Source organism: Sorghum bicolor, chromosome 10 (assembly GCF_000003195.3).
Source record: "Sorghum bicolor cultivar BTx623 chromosome 10, Sorghum_bicolor_NCBIv3, whole genome shotgun sequence".
NCBI lineage: Eukaryota > Viridiplantae > Streptophyta > Magnoliopsida > Poales > Poaceae > Sorghum > Sorghum bicolor.
Genome location: NC_012879.2, coordinates 46,452,859 through 46,467,768, shown reverse-complemented (window position 1 = coordinate 46,467,768; position 14,910 = coordinate 46,452,859). Strand labels below are relative to the sequence as shown.

The window sequence follows — 14,910 nt, the reverse complement described above, 5'->3', positions numbered from 1 at the left end:
AATTAACACAAAACCCATAAACACTATTATTCATAACATTTCATGTAACTTATAAAACACCAGATATGAAACATATAGAAACTATATATATAACATGATATGCATCTAGGACATGCCACATGATACTTATGCTTGATGATGCTCATGATCAGGTTTGACTTAGCACTATAACATCTAGGATGTTACACCTTTCATGTGATTAGAGTAGTAATCAATAGTATAGACATGGTGTCTAGGCTATGGGTTACCTAAGTTTGCACCCAACCCTACAGATAGTTGTGGTAGCCCTAGGTGGTGACAGCCCTGACGGCCGACGTAGTCCACCACGTTCGGGTTGGTATTTGTAGGACCGTAGTTAGAGCTTCCTAGCCCCTTTCTCATCCTTTTTTGTGGTTAGTGTTCTGATGTCCCGAAGCGTTATTATGTGATCGCTATATCTACCCATGAATTAGTTATATTATATAGAACCAAAGTAATATAGAAGTATTTAGGAACCTTGAACTCTCCCTTTGTCCCCTCAATCTAGCTAAACTACTCTTTTATTATGGAATTCTCCTATGTGTGTGTCATTACTCATAACTCCTATCATTTATCACTTACCCCCACTTTAGTCTAGTTGGTGTATTAAGTTAGTAGATACATGATGATAAATTATTAGTCTCTTTACCCATTGTTTCCTTGTGGATAAATATGATACTCTGAAATACTCTTGGGTAAAAGCTATACTGGTATCCATGGGCTTACACAATTTTCTATGTGTGTTAATAAATACCAAAAAGCTTTTTGGCACTGATGAAAGACAGTTCCTACAACCTCTGGCCTCTACAACAGATGAGATGTGGACACAACATGCAAAAGGTCGATCTTGGAGTGCAAGCTCATTGAAGCTCAACATTTGGTTTGTTAGTGGTCCAACAGTACTTCATTGGGAAGGTTATGACTCCTTCATCTGGAGTGCAATTAAGGTCAATGAGCACATGATGGAAAGCTTATTTGATAGAATTTCAAATGGATCTGATGTCACTTCATATCACATCGGCAAGGTCTCCAAATCATCAAGATATGTTGCAACAACAACAACAACATCATCAACAACAAATCAGGTGCTAGAATATCATCGTGTGCTTGTTTTTCACCTTTGGCACCATAGTCCATGGTGAGACCACGTCCCAAACATATGGAGAACAGATCAAGGATACCCTTGGATGCCCTCCTCCTTGGCCACCTCCTTAGGGGGCCAGCAAAAGTGTCCCAGCCATGTTGGAGACCCAATCCATGTCATGTTTGAGTCCATCTCAGACTTTATGTGTAGTGTGTAGTAGAATGGACACCTAGGTCATATAAGGACACCGTTTTATTGAAAGGTATTTGATACAGATGACTACTCTATTGCTCATATCTTGCACACATGTCTGAGCATCTAGTGCTAAATAGTGGAGCACAACAAGTGACTTGTGTTTTTTTTGGGTGTGGGGGGAGTGACTTGTGTTGTTTTCTAGGCCTCCTCGACGGCACACATTTTTGAAGCCTCATGAAACAGGGATGAATCCATTCAAAATCTGTTTTAATTAGTGATGATGTGGTAAGATTTTTTTTTAAAGAAAATAAAGAGTCTGATTTAGATAATCTGTTGCGTACTGTATCTGTTTTGAGGTTCATTATTTTAGAGAATCAGTTCACAGTCTAAATTTCTATGCTTTAGGAGTTGCTCCTAGCTACACCAAAGCCAGAATCAAAGTGGAGTTGTTAGCAGGGCCATGTTAACATTTTGTAATCCACCGACCACTTGCACTCCCCAATAAAAACATACATTTTCCTCCTCTTTCCCGAGCAGAATGTTCAATGATTGCACCTTTCACAAAAGCAAACATGACTTTTTCTTTTCTCGAGCGTATGTACAAATCACTACTGACATTTGCAATTGATGCTTGACAACGATTTGGATTACTATACAGGTTCACCAAATTTCCCAACAAATGAGCACAAATTTGTTAGATAAGATGCATCAATCATTGAGAGGGAAGGGAAGCTAGCTAGACAGGGCTAATATCGTCATCTAGCGGATCACTGCCGCCGCTGTGGAGCGGCGGCGCCACGGCGGTGGCCCGGCACACCGGGCACGTCGGGTGCGCCTTGAGCCACTTGCCGATGCACTTGTCGTGGAAGCGGTGGCCGCATCGCGGCAGCGCCCGGAGCGCCTGGTCCTCCCGCATGCCGGCGAGGCAGACGCAGCACTTGTCCTCTGCGCCGCCGGCGCTGCCCCCGCTGCCGTCATCCTCGTCGTCGCTGAGCCGCAGGAACGACTTGGCGGCCGAGACCGTTGACCCGGTGTCCGGCGAGAGCCAGACGACCATGACGATGATGTTGGCGAGGCAGAGCACGTAGGCCACGACGTCGGCCTGGCTCCGCTCGAAGACGACGATGACCAGCGGCACGAAGACCATGAACACCACGGCGAAGCACCGGTTGGCCAGCGTCGACGGCCGCACGCCGCCGTCTGGCGACGACCCCAGCAGCGGTGTGAGGACAGGCGGGGCGTCCGCGTCCCCCTGCTGCTGCTGCTGCGGCCGCGCCGACGGCGAGGGGTCGTCGCGTCCCCCAGCACCGTCGCCGGCGCGGCCGGCGACGGCGTGGCGGTACCAGCGCGCGAAGCAGTAGAAGAGGAACACCTGGATCGAGAAGCCGCCGGCGAAGGCGGCGGCGACGTCGCCGTAGTAGTCGTAGGCGAGGCGGGTGGCGAGGAGCAGCGTCAGGAAGGTGAAGGGCAGATCCAGCCACGGGAGGTCCATCGCCGCTGCGCCGCCGGCGAGGCCGCGCTCATCACCCGCAAAGCAGCAGCGCGCTCAGCGCGAGGAATCCATGGAAGGAAGGGAGAACAGGATTTCGCTGGGAGAGATTCCGTGGAGTGTCTCTTCACCGCACCCAAATCTCGCCTTTTTCTGCGGGCGGACAAGTCAAGAAAGTTAATTAATAATTCAATAAAAGATTAATACTGATTGTTTGCTTCCACATAAGCAAAAGTGGTTAGCGCACGTCTCGGACCGGATCACACACTCTACGACCAGTAAGCAAGGAGCACACTTATGTTGCAGCATAGTTAAGGCCTTGTTTAGTTGCAAAAAGATTTTGGATTTCGATACTGTAGTACTTTCGTTTGTTTGTGACAAATATCATCTAATTATGGACTAACTAGGATCAAAAGATTCGTCTCGTGATTTACAGCTAAACTGTGTAATTAGTTTTTGCTTTCGTCTATATTTAATGCTTCATGTATGTGACGCAAGATTTGATGTGACGGAGAATCTTGAAAACTTTTTACTTTTTCGGGTGAACTAAACATGGCCTAAATCCGAACAACGAAAACAACAAAAAAAAAAAATTTACCGTAGTTGTTGAACCAAACCAATAAGGCCCTGTTCGTTACATCGGAAATAGGTCAGGAACAGCATGAAATAATTTCTAGTTTGTACAAATTTGTGAACGGATTATCCGACCAGAATCGTTCCTGTAAAATCGAACAGGGCCAGCGGCTTTTGGTTCGCAGACTTCCCCTGCCGCTCTACGGAGTCAATTTGAGCCACGTTTGATAGGGAGGAAACGAGGGGGGCGGCTGTTTCCATCTAGGCCTTGTTTAGTTCACCTAAAAATCAGAAAAAAAATTAAGATTTTTTGTCACATCAAATCTTACGGCACATATATAGATAAAAATAAAAACTAATTACACAATTTATCTGTAAATCACGAAGTAAATCTTTTAAGTCTAGTTGTTTTATGATTGAACAATGTTTGTCAAATAAAAAGAAAAGTGCTACAGTATCAAAATCGAAAAAAATTCAGATCTAAAACAAGGCTCTAGCCAGGCTTGAGTCCTTGCTCGTTTCATCGCTCACGGCATCTGCAATGGTATCAGCTACGTACCTAGCGGATATGAATGTGACAGATAAAAACATAAATTATTATAATATATATATACGGCAACGCTATTCTACACCCTAGGTATAGAATATTCTATGTATTATTAGATATATATGTTTCTCTAATAATACATAGAATATATATATATATATATATATATATATATATATATATATATATATATATATATATATATATATATATATATATTATGTATTATTAGATATATATGTTTTTCTGTTAGATTCTTAAACTACATGAAATAGATAGGCTATTTGATCATCGCTCGTGACTACTCTCTCCTATTGTTTTCGTGTTCATGTTACAATAGCTAGCCAAAGAGCTAGTTGTTCGGGACACCTTTAGTAAATCCTAGCGTTGTCATCGTCCGATCCCAATGGCTGTTGGAGCTCGCTGGAGGATGACCACGTTGCCTTGCCAGTCGAATGTGACCACTGTCCCACCCCTGTTCCTACACGTCATGCGCATGCGGTAAACTAGGTGCATGTTGCCCTGTCCCTTCTCCTCCGCGCTTAGGGCTCGATTGGGCGATCACCGTCCATGAGCTGAGCTTGATCGGCGCGCGCACACAGTAGACGGGTCTTCTCCAACTCGAGGTCGACTGTGCAGATCTTCTCCGTACTGGTGCCTACGGATCTTTTTCCTCCGCCTGCTCTGCTTGCCACCTCTCTTTGTTGATGCTGTGTGCGTGCTTCGACATCATGGTGGAGGCGGATGGGAGGATGAGGATGACCAAAGCAACCAATGGTAACAACGGAGGTGTCTACTGTACAGAACGTGTTCGACGAATTGCTTATGTGGTGGGTAAAATTACCCATGCTATGTGGTGATTCTATTAAAAAACTAGATAGCGTGTCTGTGCGTTGCTACGGGATAACTAACAATTTATACTAAAAATACACAGATCGCACAATAAGATTTTAATATCAACATTAAAATAACATTAAATGCAAACCATAAAATTTTATGAACGACGTTGTAGGCTCACAAACTCTACTTTATAGAACTTTTTATGTGTTTATTATAAAAGTTTGGTCGTCTCGTAGCGGTGTTTTCCAGCGTGCTATCCCAATACAATTTATGTGTCTATTGTATTCTTTTGAATGATAGAATGATGGTTTTTTCTAATAATTTTTTAATTTAGGGGGTGACTTCCGGTTGCTGTTGGTCATATTGTAGATAATGCATCAACAATCCTGTTAGATATGAGATGACCATAGTGAAATTATATATAATTAAATTTGACCATCGTGTAATATGGAACTGCACAGAATTGGCGCTAATGATTCTTGGCACAGCTCATGCGGGCCTACATGGAAGTGCACATAATTGTCACTATGATTCCTGCCACAGATCATGCAGGCCTCTGATGGACTACTACATCTCTAGTTACATTGTGAAGTCAGACTCTGAATAAGTCACTGTTGATAGTGATCTAACTGGAAAGCAGTCTGATCAAACACATATCGAGAACTTCTCAATGAAGTGCAGGTAAATAGGCTAACAGTTTGACAATGTTGTAACAATAAAAATATGCATTCTGTTGTATAGTTGCACTATACTATAGTAGGGTACTTTAAATTGTCTTCTCATTGTTGGAATCACTCAATTTGCTTCAAATGGACACTTCAACAGAAGTACGGTGCTTAGATTTATTTTTTCCTGAAACAAAACCCATCTTATTTTCAAAGTAAATCATGACTAATTAACACTGTTTTCTATTTTTAGAGCCAAATGCATGGTTCTATTATAAGTTCATATAAAGGTTTAATCATGCATTATAATTGCTATCAATACATACTATAATAGACAAGATTTTGGCAATTTTTAGCATGACTTGTCGTGTCATGTATACAGTCAGACCAAGGAGCAGATCGTGAGGGAGACAGGCATCGTCTGGCCGGGATTCAGATCGCGAGGGAGGCGAGGGTCGATGAATGCTGGCCCTGTCGATAGGCGTCATTGGCCTAGAGTAGCAAATCGATGCCGTCAAGTTGCCATAGGATGTCAGAGGATTGGGGTAGCGGATCGCAGGGATCAGACTTGGTGGCGGCGATGGTGGCTTGAAGGAAATCGCTGTCGAGCAGTCATAGCGAAGGCAGTTTTTTCACGCTTGCTGGGTCACGGGAGGCGCTAATAGCGATGGCATGAGACCAAGCGCTGATTGCTTTTTCTTCTTCTTCTTCTTCTTCTTCATGAAATAGCGTTGTTTGTTTGCTTCCTTTTTTATTTGCTTGGAACGGATTGCAGCGTTGTTTGTTTGCTTCCTGATTGCAGAAATGAAAAAAGATTCTGAGTGCCGGTTTTATTTGGAAAGGAGGCGGTGATTTGCTAGGAGGGTTTGCGTGGATCGTAGGCTTTTTTTAAAACAACAGGAGGCATTGCGGGTGCATGTCAGGTGCGTACACATTATTCTGGATTCCTTTTGAAGCCGAACTGATCTGCGCATGTCGTGGTGTCAGATTCCTTTTTCGTTCGTATGCATTTTTTTTTCTTTTGGAGCTGCATGTGGGGTCACAAAAAGAGACTAAGGTTACACCAAACAAAAGTTGCACCAAAAAATTATCTTTCTTTTGTTCTTTTTAGTTGTAGGAGAAAAAGCAATCAACCAAATAGTAATTCACGGTAGCCACCTTTACGTTGACACACAACAAACATATGTTGGTTGGCTACCTGGGATCAGCAGGCCTGAACTGGCCACACTACCTTTGCTGGTCATGCTCTAATAAAACCAACAAACCAAAAACACAAAGTTAATGAACGATCAATGTGGAAGGCAAAATCAGGGGTGCTCTCTTTTTTTAATCAAAGATTTTTTATGGGTCTTTATTAGAAAGCTTAACGAAAGCGTTAGGGGAGCTCTCTCATGTCTCAGTCCAGGGTAATAGCAAAAGAGCCTGTGTTAAGCCTCTATGTATATCTGTCTCGGTTATTTCGGTTCAATTAGTTATGGAGGGTCACGACTGATTGACCCGTCTAAATTCAGTCATTTCGATCTAGAGATCGAATTTCTAATCAAATATTTCTGTTTAGATCTTAGTTAATTCGATTTCCCAGTTCCAGGTAATTACGGAGTAGTAAACCACAAGGAGCAGTTTAGCAGCACGACAATGAAGATTCCGGGCGTCGCTGTCAGCACGACTGTGGCCCCTCAAGCAACGCGGCCTAGTGGGCTTAAACTTGGGGTACTAGCATGTCTCCCGGCCGCTGATTCGCCACCGGTCTCTCTCAGCGAGGTACGGAGTATGTGCAGTGCAGCCGTGAACAGCGATGGGAAGGAAGCGTCCCTTTTTCTTCTTCATTGGACGAACGGTGGCTCCACTCCCAAAATAGATAAGCATGGCTGCATGAGCGATAGGCGATGGACAGATCTCAGAGATGATTCAACGGTGAAGACGACGTCCTGCCCCTGCAGGAGCGAAATCTAGCGACCCAACCAATTCAGGCCCATGGTCGGTCTTTGTTCGCTAGCCCATAGGAGGAGTTAGGAAAAAGGATTTTCTGTTTACTAGATATGTTTACTAAAATAATACCGTTTAATTTCTAATTTTTAAATAAATAAATCTAGAAAAATATAAGAGAACTTGAACCCAGGCCCTTACATGAGGAATTCAACCACGGCCGTGTTTAGTTCCCGATGAGAAATATTTCGCAACACTGTAGTACTTTCGTTTGTTTATGGTAATTATTGTCCAACTATAGACTAAGAGCATCTCAAAGGGTTTTGCATTTGAGGTTTGCATTTGAGTAATTTACCAAAAAGCTCCAAAAGGGGTATCCAACGGTTTTGCATGTGAGGTTTGCAATTTGGGCAACTTGGCAAATGAGGGAGCAAACTTGGCAAAAATGCCAAGTTGTAGACGGCTTTGCAAACCTGATCGCGCGTGCAAAGTCACACGTAAGGAAAGCGCGCGCCTGGAGACCTCCTATTTTTATCCTTTGCCAAGTCCAAATGTCAATTCCCTTGGAGATGGTCTATTTTTATCCTTTGCATTTTGTTATGGAAGTTTGCAAACAACAACAAATGCCAAGTCAATTTGCCAAAGCCTTTGGAGATGCTCTCAAAAGATTCGTCTTGTCAATTTCGACCAAACTGTGTAATTAGTTTTTATTTTCGTGTATATTTAATACTCCACGCATACGTCTAAAGATTCGATGTAACGGGGAATCTTGAAAAATTTTGAGTTTTTGGATGAAAGTAAACAAGGCCCTGCTCAACAAGACGATCTGCTCAATCTGCTCCTAGTAGGCATTTAGGCATGGATATATACTAGCTTAGTAGCTTTAGTCTGATTAGTATGCCCTCACCTTGCGGTCTTGTTACTCATTGTTTGTATGTATGGTATTATACATTGGCCTAAATGATTAGCAGAGTACGAAAATTAGGTGCATTGATTCCTACTTTTTTTAGATAAAGGATAGTACATATCCGGCTTCATCTATCAACCGATAGAATCAGATTAATCATTACAACGTTTCACCCATAGGCAAACACACAAGCTGCAAAAAATTCCATTTATAGCTGAATGGAAGGAAGAAAAAAACGAGACCTAATGCACAACCACCCATTAGAACCAAAGAAGTGCAAGGCTGACACCTCTAGATGTTGATCAGCTTAGGTCAGCTGTTCTCGCAGGTCATCAAGCTGCTGTAATCTTGTCCATTGTCGGAGCCAGTGTATTTCCCTGATTGGACCTGCAAAAAAGATTTTGGTCTACCTTTGTGAAAAACCAACTCATTTCTTGTTAACCAAACTACCCAATAAAGCACAGATGCTGCTGTTAATAACAATGCATTATATTTCTTACTAGCCAATTTTGACCATCTATTAAAAAGATCATCAATACTTCGAGGAGGCGAAATTATGAAAAGTAAATATACACCGCACCACAAAAAATTGGCATAAAGACAATAAAAAAGGTGTTGAACGGTTTCTAGACAATGACCGAAGCAACACCTCCTGTCACCATTCCAGTTACGCCTGACCAGGTTGGTGGTTAGAATCACATCTTGTTTTAAATACCACAAAAATACTTTTATTTTGACTTTTATATGCCAAATATCTTGTGAAACACTTACCCCATTGTTAATTAACACAGCATGTATAGATTTAACTGTAAAACTTCCGGATGCCTCAAGAGTCCAAATGAAAACATCCCTTTCCTCCTATAAGTTAAAATCATGTAAAGAAGTTATGATACTATGCCAATTCCTTAGGTTTGCATCCACTAAATTTTGGCAAAAAGAAATATTTAGTAGAGATGAACTAAAAACTTGAGTCATTAATCTTGTTTTCTTCTTACAATATTGAACAACGCAAGAAATTTATCCTTAAGCGGTTTGTTTCCAAACCAAATGTTTTCCCAAAACCTGGTTTATTAACCAAAGCCCATAAAGGACTCTTTGATGTTCATCAGGCTTTTCCAGAAATGCAAGTCTATTGGTTTTTTACTACAGCTCCCTAGAGTCTTATCTTTGATATATTTGTTCCTTAAAAGTTCCTACCACATGCCATTTTCATTCAACAATTTAAATAACCATTTACTTAACAAACACTTGTTTTGTAAGTTTAAATTTTGTATGTCTAAACCACCTTGAATTTTAGGTTGACATAAAATTTCCTATTTGGCTAATCTATACTTCCGCTTGTGTTGATCGTTTTGCTAATAGAATCTTGATCTTAAGTAGTCATTTTTTCTAACGCACCTCTAGGTACTTCGAAAAAAGACATCATAAACATCACTAAGCTAGAGAGCATCGAGTTTATCAAAACCAAACAACCTCCAACCGAAAGCATTTTACCTTTCCAACCACTAAGCCTCTTTTCAAATCTTTTCTCAATCATTTGCCAGTCTTTGTTATTTAGTTTCCTAGTTTTCATAGGTAGACCAAGGTAATGAAAGGAGTATTTCTAATCTCACAACAAAATAGCTACGAATAAAACAAAAAATTTCACTTTTGTGAAAGTTTATTTTGAGTCCAGATAGTTGTTCAAAGGTACTAAGTAGTAGTTTTATAGTTATCGCCTTGTCAACATCATGGTTCATAAAGATCACTGTGTCATCCGCATACTAGAGAATGAACAAGCCATCTTGAATCAGATGGGGAATTGCCTCTCGACCTGCCCTAGGTCCTTTGCTCTAGCAATCAGTATGGCCAACATGTCTGCCACTATATTAAATAGTATTGGTGACATTGGGTCACCCTACCTCAAACTTTTTCTTGTTTGAAAATATGATCCTAATTGGTCATTAACCTTTATGTTGACATTCCCCCCCTGCGTGAATTTTGCGACCCATGAGCACCATTTTTGTGAAAACCCTTTCATTCTTAGAGATTGTTGGAGAAAGCTTCATTTGACCTTATCATATGCCTTTTCAAAATCAATTTTAAAAATAACCTCGTCTTGTTTGTTGGAATGCAGTTCATCAATCATTTCGTAGAGTATTACTGCGCCCTCCATAATATTTCTTCCTAGGAGAAAGGTTGTATATGTTGGTCTAATAATCTTTTGGCTATGGTAGATAATCTATTCGTTGTGACTCAAATGAATATTTTGGAAGAAACATTCAACAAACATATTGGTCTATATTGTTGAATCACTTTCACATTCTTCTTTTTGGGTAAGAGGATGATAGTTCTGAAGTTAAGGCTATTCAGTGGCAATGATCCATGATGGAAATCCATAAATAGAGCCATCAGATCATCTTTTATTATATCCCGGAAGACCTGATAAAACTCTGAAGGGAATCCATCCGGTCCAGGTGTCTTATTATATTCCATTTGGAAAATTACAGGCCTTACTTCTTCCTGTGAAAAGTCTGCAATCAAGTACTCATTTTCGAGATCAGATACCTAAGGGATGTCATCAGTCTGTGACTCATCCATCAAGAAAGAAGAGTACTCCGATGGACCGAAAAGATTCCTATAATAATTGGTGATGTGCTTTTTGAGTTGAGCATCACCACTTATTATATTGTTCCTGTCCTCCAGCGAGAAAATATGAGTTTTACGTTGTCTACCATTTGCTAACAGGTGATAATATTTTGTATTTACATCACCTTCTAAAAGATGCTTTACTTTGGCCCTTTGGTACCATTTGAGCTCCTCCTCCCAATGTAACTTAATGAATCTCTCATTTAACATATGTTTTAGACTAAATTCTGATTCATTGAGTAGAAGAGTTTCTGCCTTTTTATCTAGTTCATCTAGTTTATTAAGAATACTCGTTTTTCTTTCTTATAGTTACCACTTACATTTTTGGCCCAACCTCTGAGGTACTGGCGTAGTTTTATTATTTTAGCTTGCCAGCTCTTTATTGGAGAGCTCTCAACTATTATTGTCTGTGTCTAGACTCGTGGTCCAAACACTAACAAGTGAATTTATGTCTGCATGTCCTCAATTCAGATGGTGATGTAGGAAGAACACAAGGGGTTTATACTGGTTCAGGCCAAGAATGCCCTACGTCTAGTGTGAGGCAGTGATTTGTATTATCGTGCACCGAAGTGCTTGTAGTAGGGGTTACAAGCTAGTTGCGAGAGTGGGATCGTGTCTTAGGTCTCAGCTCTAAGTGAGTTGCGTGTGGTGGACCGAGTCACAATGTCTTAGCGCGTGAGACTTGGCCCGTGGTTTGCTGTGCTTGTTCGTGTGTCCCTTGAATGAGACCCTGCCCCTCCTTTTATAGTCTCAAGGGGAGGTAGGCATTATATGTGTACGTGTCGTGGTATTACGGTCCTAGTACTAGGCGTGCGATGAAGCATGGGGTCACCTAGTGACAGTGAGGCTCTCCATCCCCCATGCTGTAGCTGGTCGTGCCGAGCCATACCGACACTGTGACGAGATGCTCGTTCCTGTATCTACCATGCTGACCCCTATTCCTCATCCCACGTAGGCCTCTGAGGCCTCTTCCCCATGGCCCATACCCTGGGTTTTGACAGATCTGTGGCTATAGTGGCCGAGATTGACATCGCCCATTACCCCCTGACTCGATCATACACGTAGTGACAATAGTAGGTGTTGCATTGACAGGGGTAGGTAGCACAGTACTCATCATGCCCTGCTCTACATGGTGTGGGTGTGGGTGTAAGAACGTGCCCTGCGTCCCATCCATTATATGGTGGTCCTTGGCGTGTTTTTGGGAAGTTTCGAGTGCTTCATTGGGGGGAGGGCGCCCGAGCCTTGGCTCGGGTGAGGCGGAAATTGTCTAGTTTCGTCCGAGACTTAGTTGGGTCTCGAGTGAGATATAATCGCTCTGATCTTGTCCAAGGCCTGGCTGGGCCTTGGGCGAGGCAGAACTGCTCTGGTCTCGTCTCAGGCTTTGTCCTGGTCTCGATCGAGATGACTTTCAGCAGGTCCAATTGTCCTTCTTTCTGAGGCTCGGTGATTGGGCCTCGGATGGGGTGTTGGGAGATTACCTTGGCCTTTCTAACTTATTGTTATTTTGTTTTTAAAGAGGAGACCGGGGTTTTTATGCTTTCTGCTTGGCTATCCCGGTTCATGGTACCCGACAATTATGATCTGCCATACATCATAGACCATGTCACAAAAACCATCTCTCAGCAACCATCACAATTTGAATTTAAATTGGGGTTGATAAGACGAGGATGGATATTTGTGCATAATAGTAGCAGAGTATGATCAGAGATCTCTCTAGATAGTGCATGTATAGTGGTATGTGGAAACTTGGACTAAAAAATTGTACAGGTAAGGATCCTATCTAATTTTTCAAAAGTTTGGTTTTGTATATTATTAGCCCAAGTAAACTGTCTTCCTGACATTTCTATTTTTCTAAGATTTAAAGTGTCGATCCTGCACTAACATAAAAGGGCACCTATCACTGTAGTGTCATTATTTTTCTCATCCGGTCTACGAATGATATTAAAATCATCACCTATAACAATAGGTAAGGCGTCTTTTGAACAAACTCAAACTACTTCAGATAAGAACTGTGACTTTTGATCCAACTGTGCTGGTCCATAGACAGAAATAAAAGTAAACTTAGAGTCATCTTCTCTTTGTCTAACTTTGAAGCGAATAAAAAAGTCCCCTTCTTCAATTTTCCCAATATCAAAAGATAATAAATTTATACCTAGAATCATGCCACCAGATCGACCTCGTGGAGCCATGCAATGCCAAAGAAAATCTCTACCAGCGCAAATATTATGGTTTGTGGAAAATTAGCTCTACCAATCTCTGATAAGGCAATAAAATCTAAGTTCTTTTATTTAGTCAGATCAGAAAGAAATCCATACTTTTTGGGATCAGCGAACCCATTACAATTCCAGAAGATACCTTTCATCGATGATGTTTATTAATATTTCTTTCTGTTTTCTGAACGTGAGCTTTTCTTTTGTGATATAGGAGTATGTAGATACATATGATCACATCCCTCATCACCTAGCCCTTCCAAAATATCTGAACAAATAATATTTAAAGCTTCTAAGTCTAAGTTACCATCGAAAGAACAAACCGTTGATGCAACTTCCATCAAACCCAAATTTTCCTCCACTAATTCTTTTATCAATCAATCTATAAAGTTCTACATCTCTTAAAGACTTTAGCTAAATAGAAATAGCTTGTTCATTATCCCTAAGAACAACCCCTAAAGTCTTAGTTGTATCTAGCAAAGAAGAATCATCGCAAGAAATAAAAGAACAAGGCAGGGATCTATACCTTTGTTTGGCACGGAGTCAAAGTTTTTGCGGGCTTTCAACTTTGCAGTCTTCTCCACTGAATCTTTATCCGCAGTTGTTGCATTCCTCTTGTAGCACCCTAAAATTGGCTCATTTTGAAATACGACCAAAATGATTTAATTATGTATTTTTATGCTCATGAAACCATAGTAAAATAATTTTTTTTCTTCATTAGTTAAAATTCATCATAAGATTAGAAACATGTTGATGCATTCATGCTGCAGTATTTTAAAGATGTGATGTGTGGTTTTGAGCAAAGAGATTTGATTCAAATTCAATTTGAAAATGAGTTGGAAATTACATTTGAAAATTTGTTTGAAAATAAAAAGGAAAATCTTCTCATGGAATTCGGCCAACCTAGCCCATCTTTTCCACAGGCCCGTGCATCTCCCTCCTTCCTCTCTTTCTTTTTGGCCTAGCCTAACCCGTGCACCCCTTTCCTCCTCTTTGCTGAGCCAGCCCAACCATGGCCTAACCGCCAACTCGCCTCTCCTTTCTCCCTCTCACTCGCTCACAAGCTGACCGCACTCGTCAGAGCCATCCCCAACCTCCTGCAATGGACACGACAGTGATGGAACCGTCGGCCGCATCCCCGCTCCCACTCCTCCCCCCATGTTCTCCCCCCACCCCCCGCGCCTCAGCCTCATTTGAGGAGCACCCGAGCCCGAGCTGCTCTCCCTCACCCCATTTCGCTCGTCCCCTCGCCACTGCTCCCGCTTGTTGCGCTGCAAAACTTCCGCGAAAGCTCATCGGAGCCGCCGATCCCCCGCACCTCAACCCAACAAACCCAGCCACCTTTGCCTCTGTTTTTCATCATGGTGAGATCGTCTCCCTCTCCTCTCCCTTCCTGTCCAAATCCCATGTGAAATAGTGCTCCCTTGAGCCCTGGCCACCACGTCGAGGACCACCATGGCCGTCAGCCATGGCGTGGGCAGTGTGAACCCCTCTTTGGCCGCGCGAAGGGGCCAGCCGAACTCGCCATCACTTCCTCTCTCTCTCTCTCCCAGTGCTCTTGCTTTGGAGAATCGTTCCTAGTAGAGCCAGCGTGAACAACTCCAGCGACCTCCTCGCCATCGGCCATGGCACGCCGCCGCTCTCCCCCTTGATTCCGGCCGTCAGCGTCGCTCTCTCTCTCTCCCCCATCTCTAATCCTGGTTGTTCATCGCCAGATCAACAGCCAGAATCACTCTGTACCCCTTCGTGGGTCCTTTTTTAAAGAGACCCCAAACTTTCATGATTTTGTGCGTGTAGTCCCTGGTCGGAGAGAATTCCAGGAATTTCT

At 42.2% G+C, this 14,910-nt stretch overlaps 1 protein-coding gene across 1 annotated transcript; it reads right to left on the bottom strand.

Moving 5' to 3' along the window:
- On the bottom strand, positions 1,854 to 3,548 carry LOC8072660 (E3 ubiquitin-protein ligase Os06g0535400). The gene is made up of 2 exons (XM_002437050.2): positions 3,385 to 3,548; positions 1,854 to 2,939 (listed from the first exon to the last, which is right to left on the bottom strand). Exon 2 carries the CDS (start codon positions 2,787 to 2,789, stop codon positions 2,034 to 2,036), a length of 756 nt encoding a protein of 251 aa, XP_002437095.1. The 5' UTR covers positions 2,790 to 2,939; positions 3,385 to 3,548; the 3' UTR covers positions 1,854 to 2,033.

Excerpts from the sequence above, each read along its gene's own strand:
- LOC8072660 (XM_002437050.2), bottom strand. The coding sequence starts at position 2,789 with ATGGACCTCCCGTGGCTGGATCTGCCCTTCACCTTCCTGACGCTGCTC.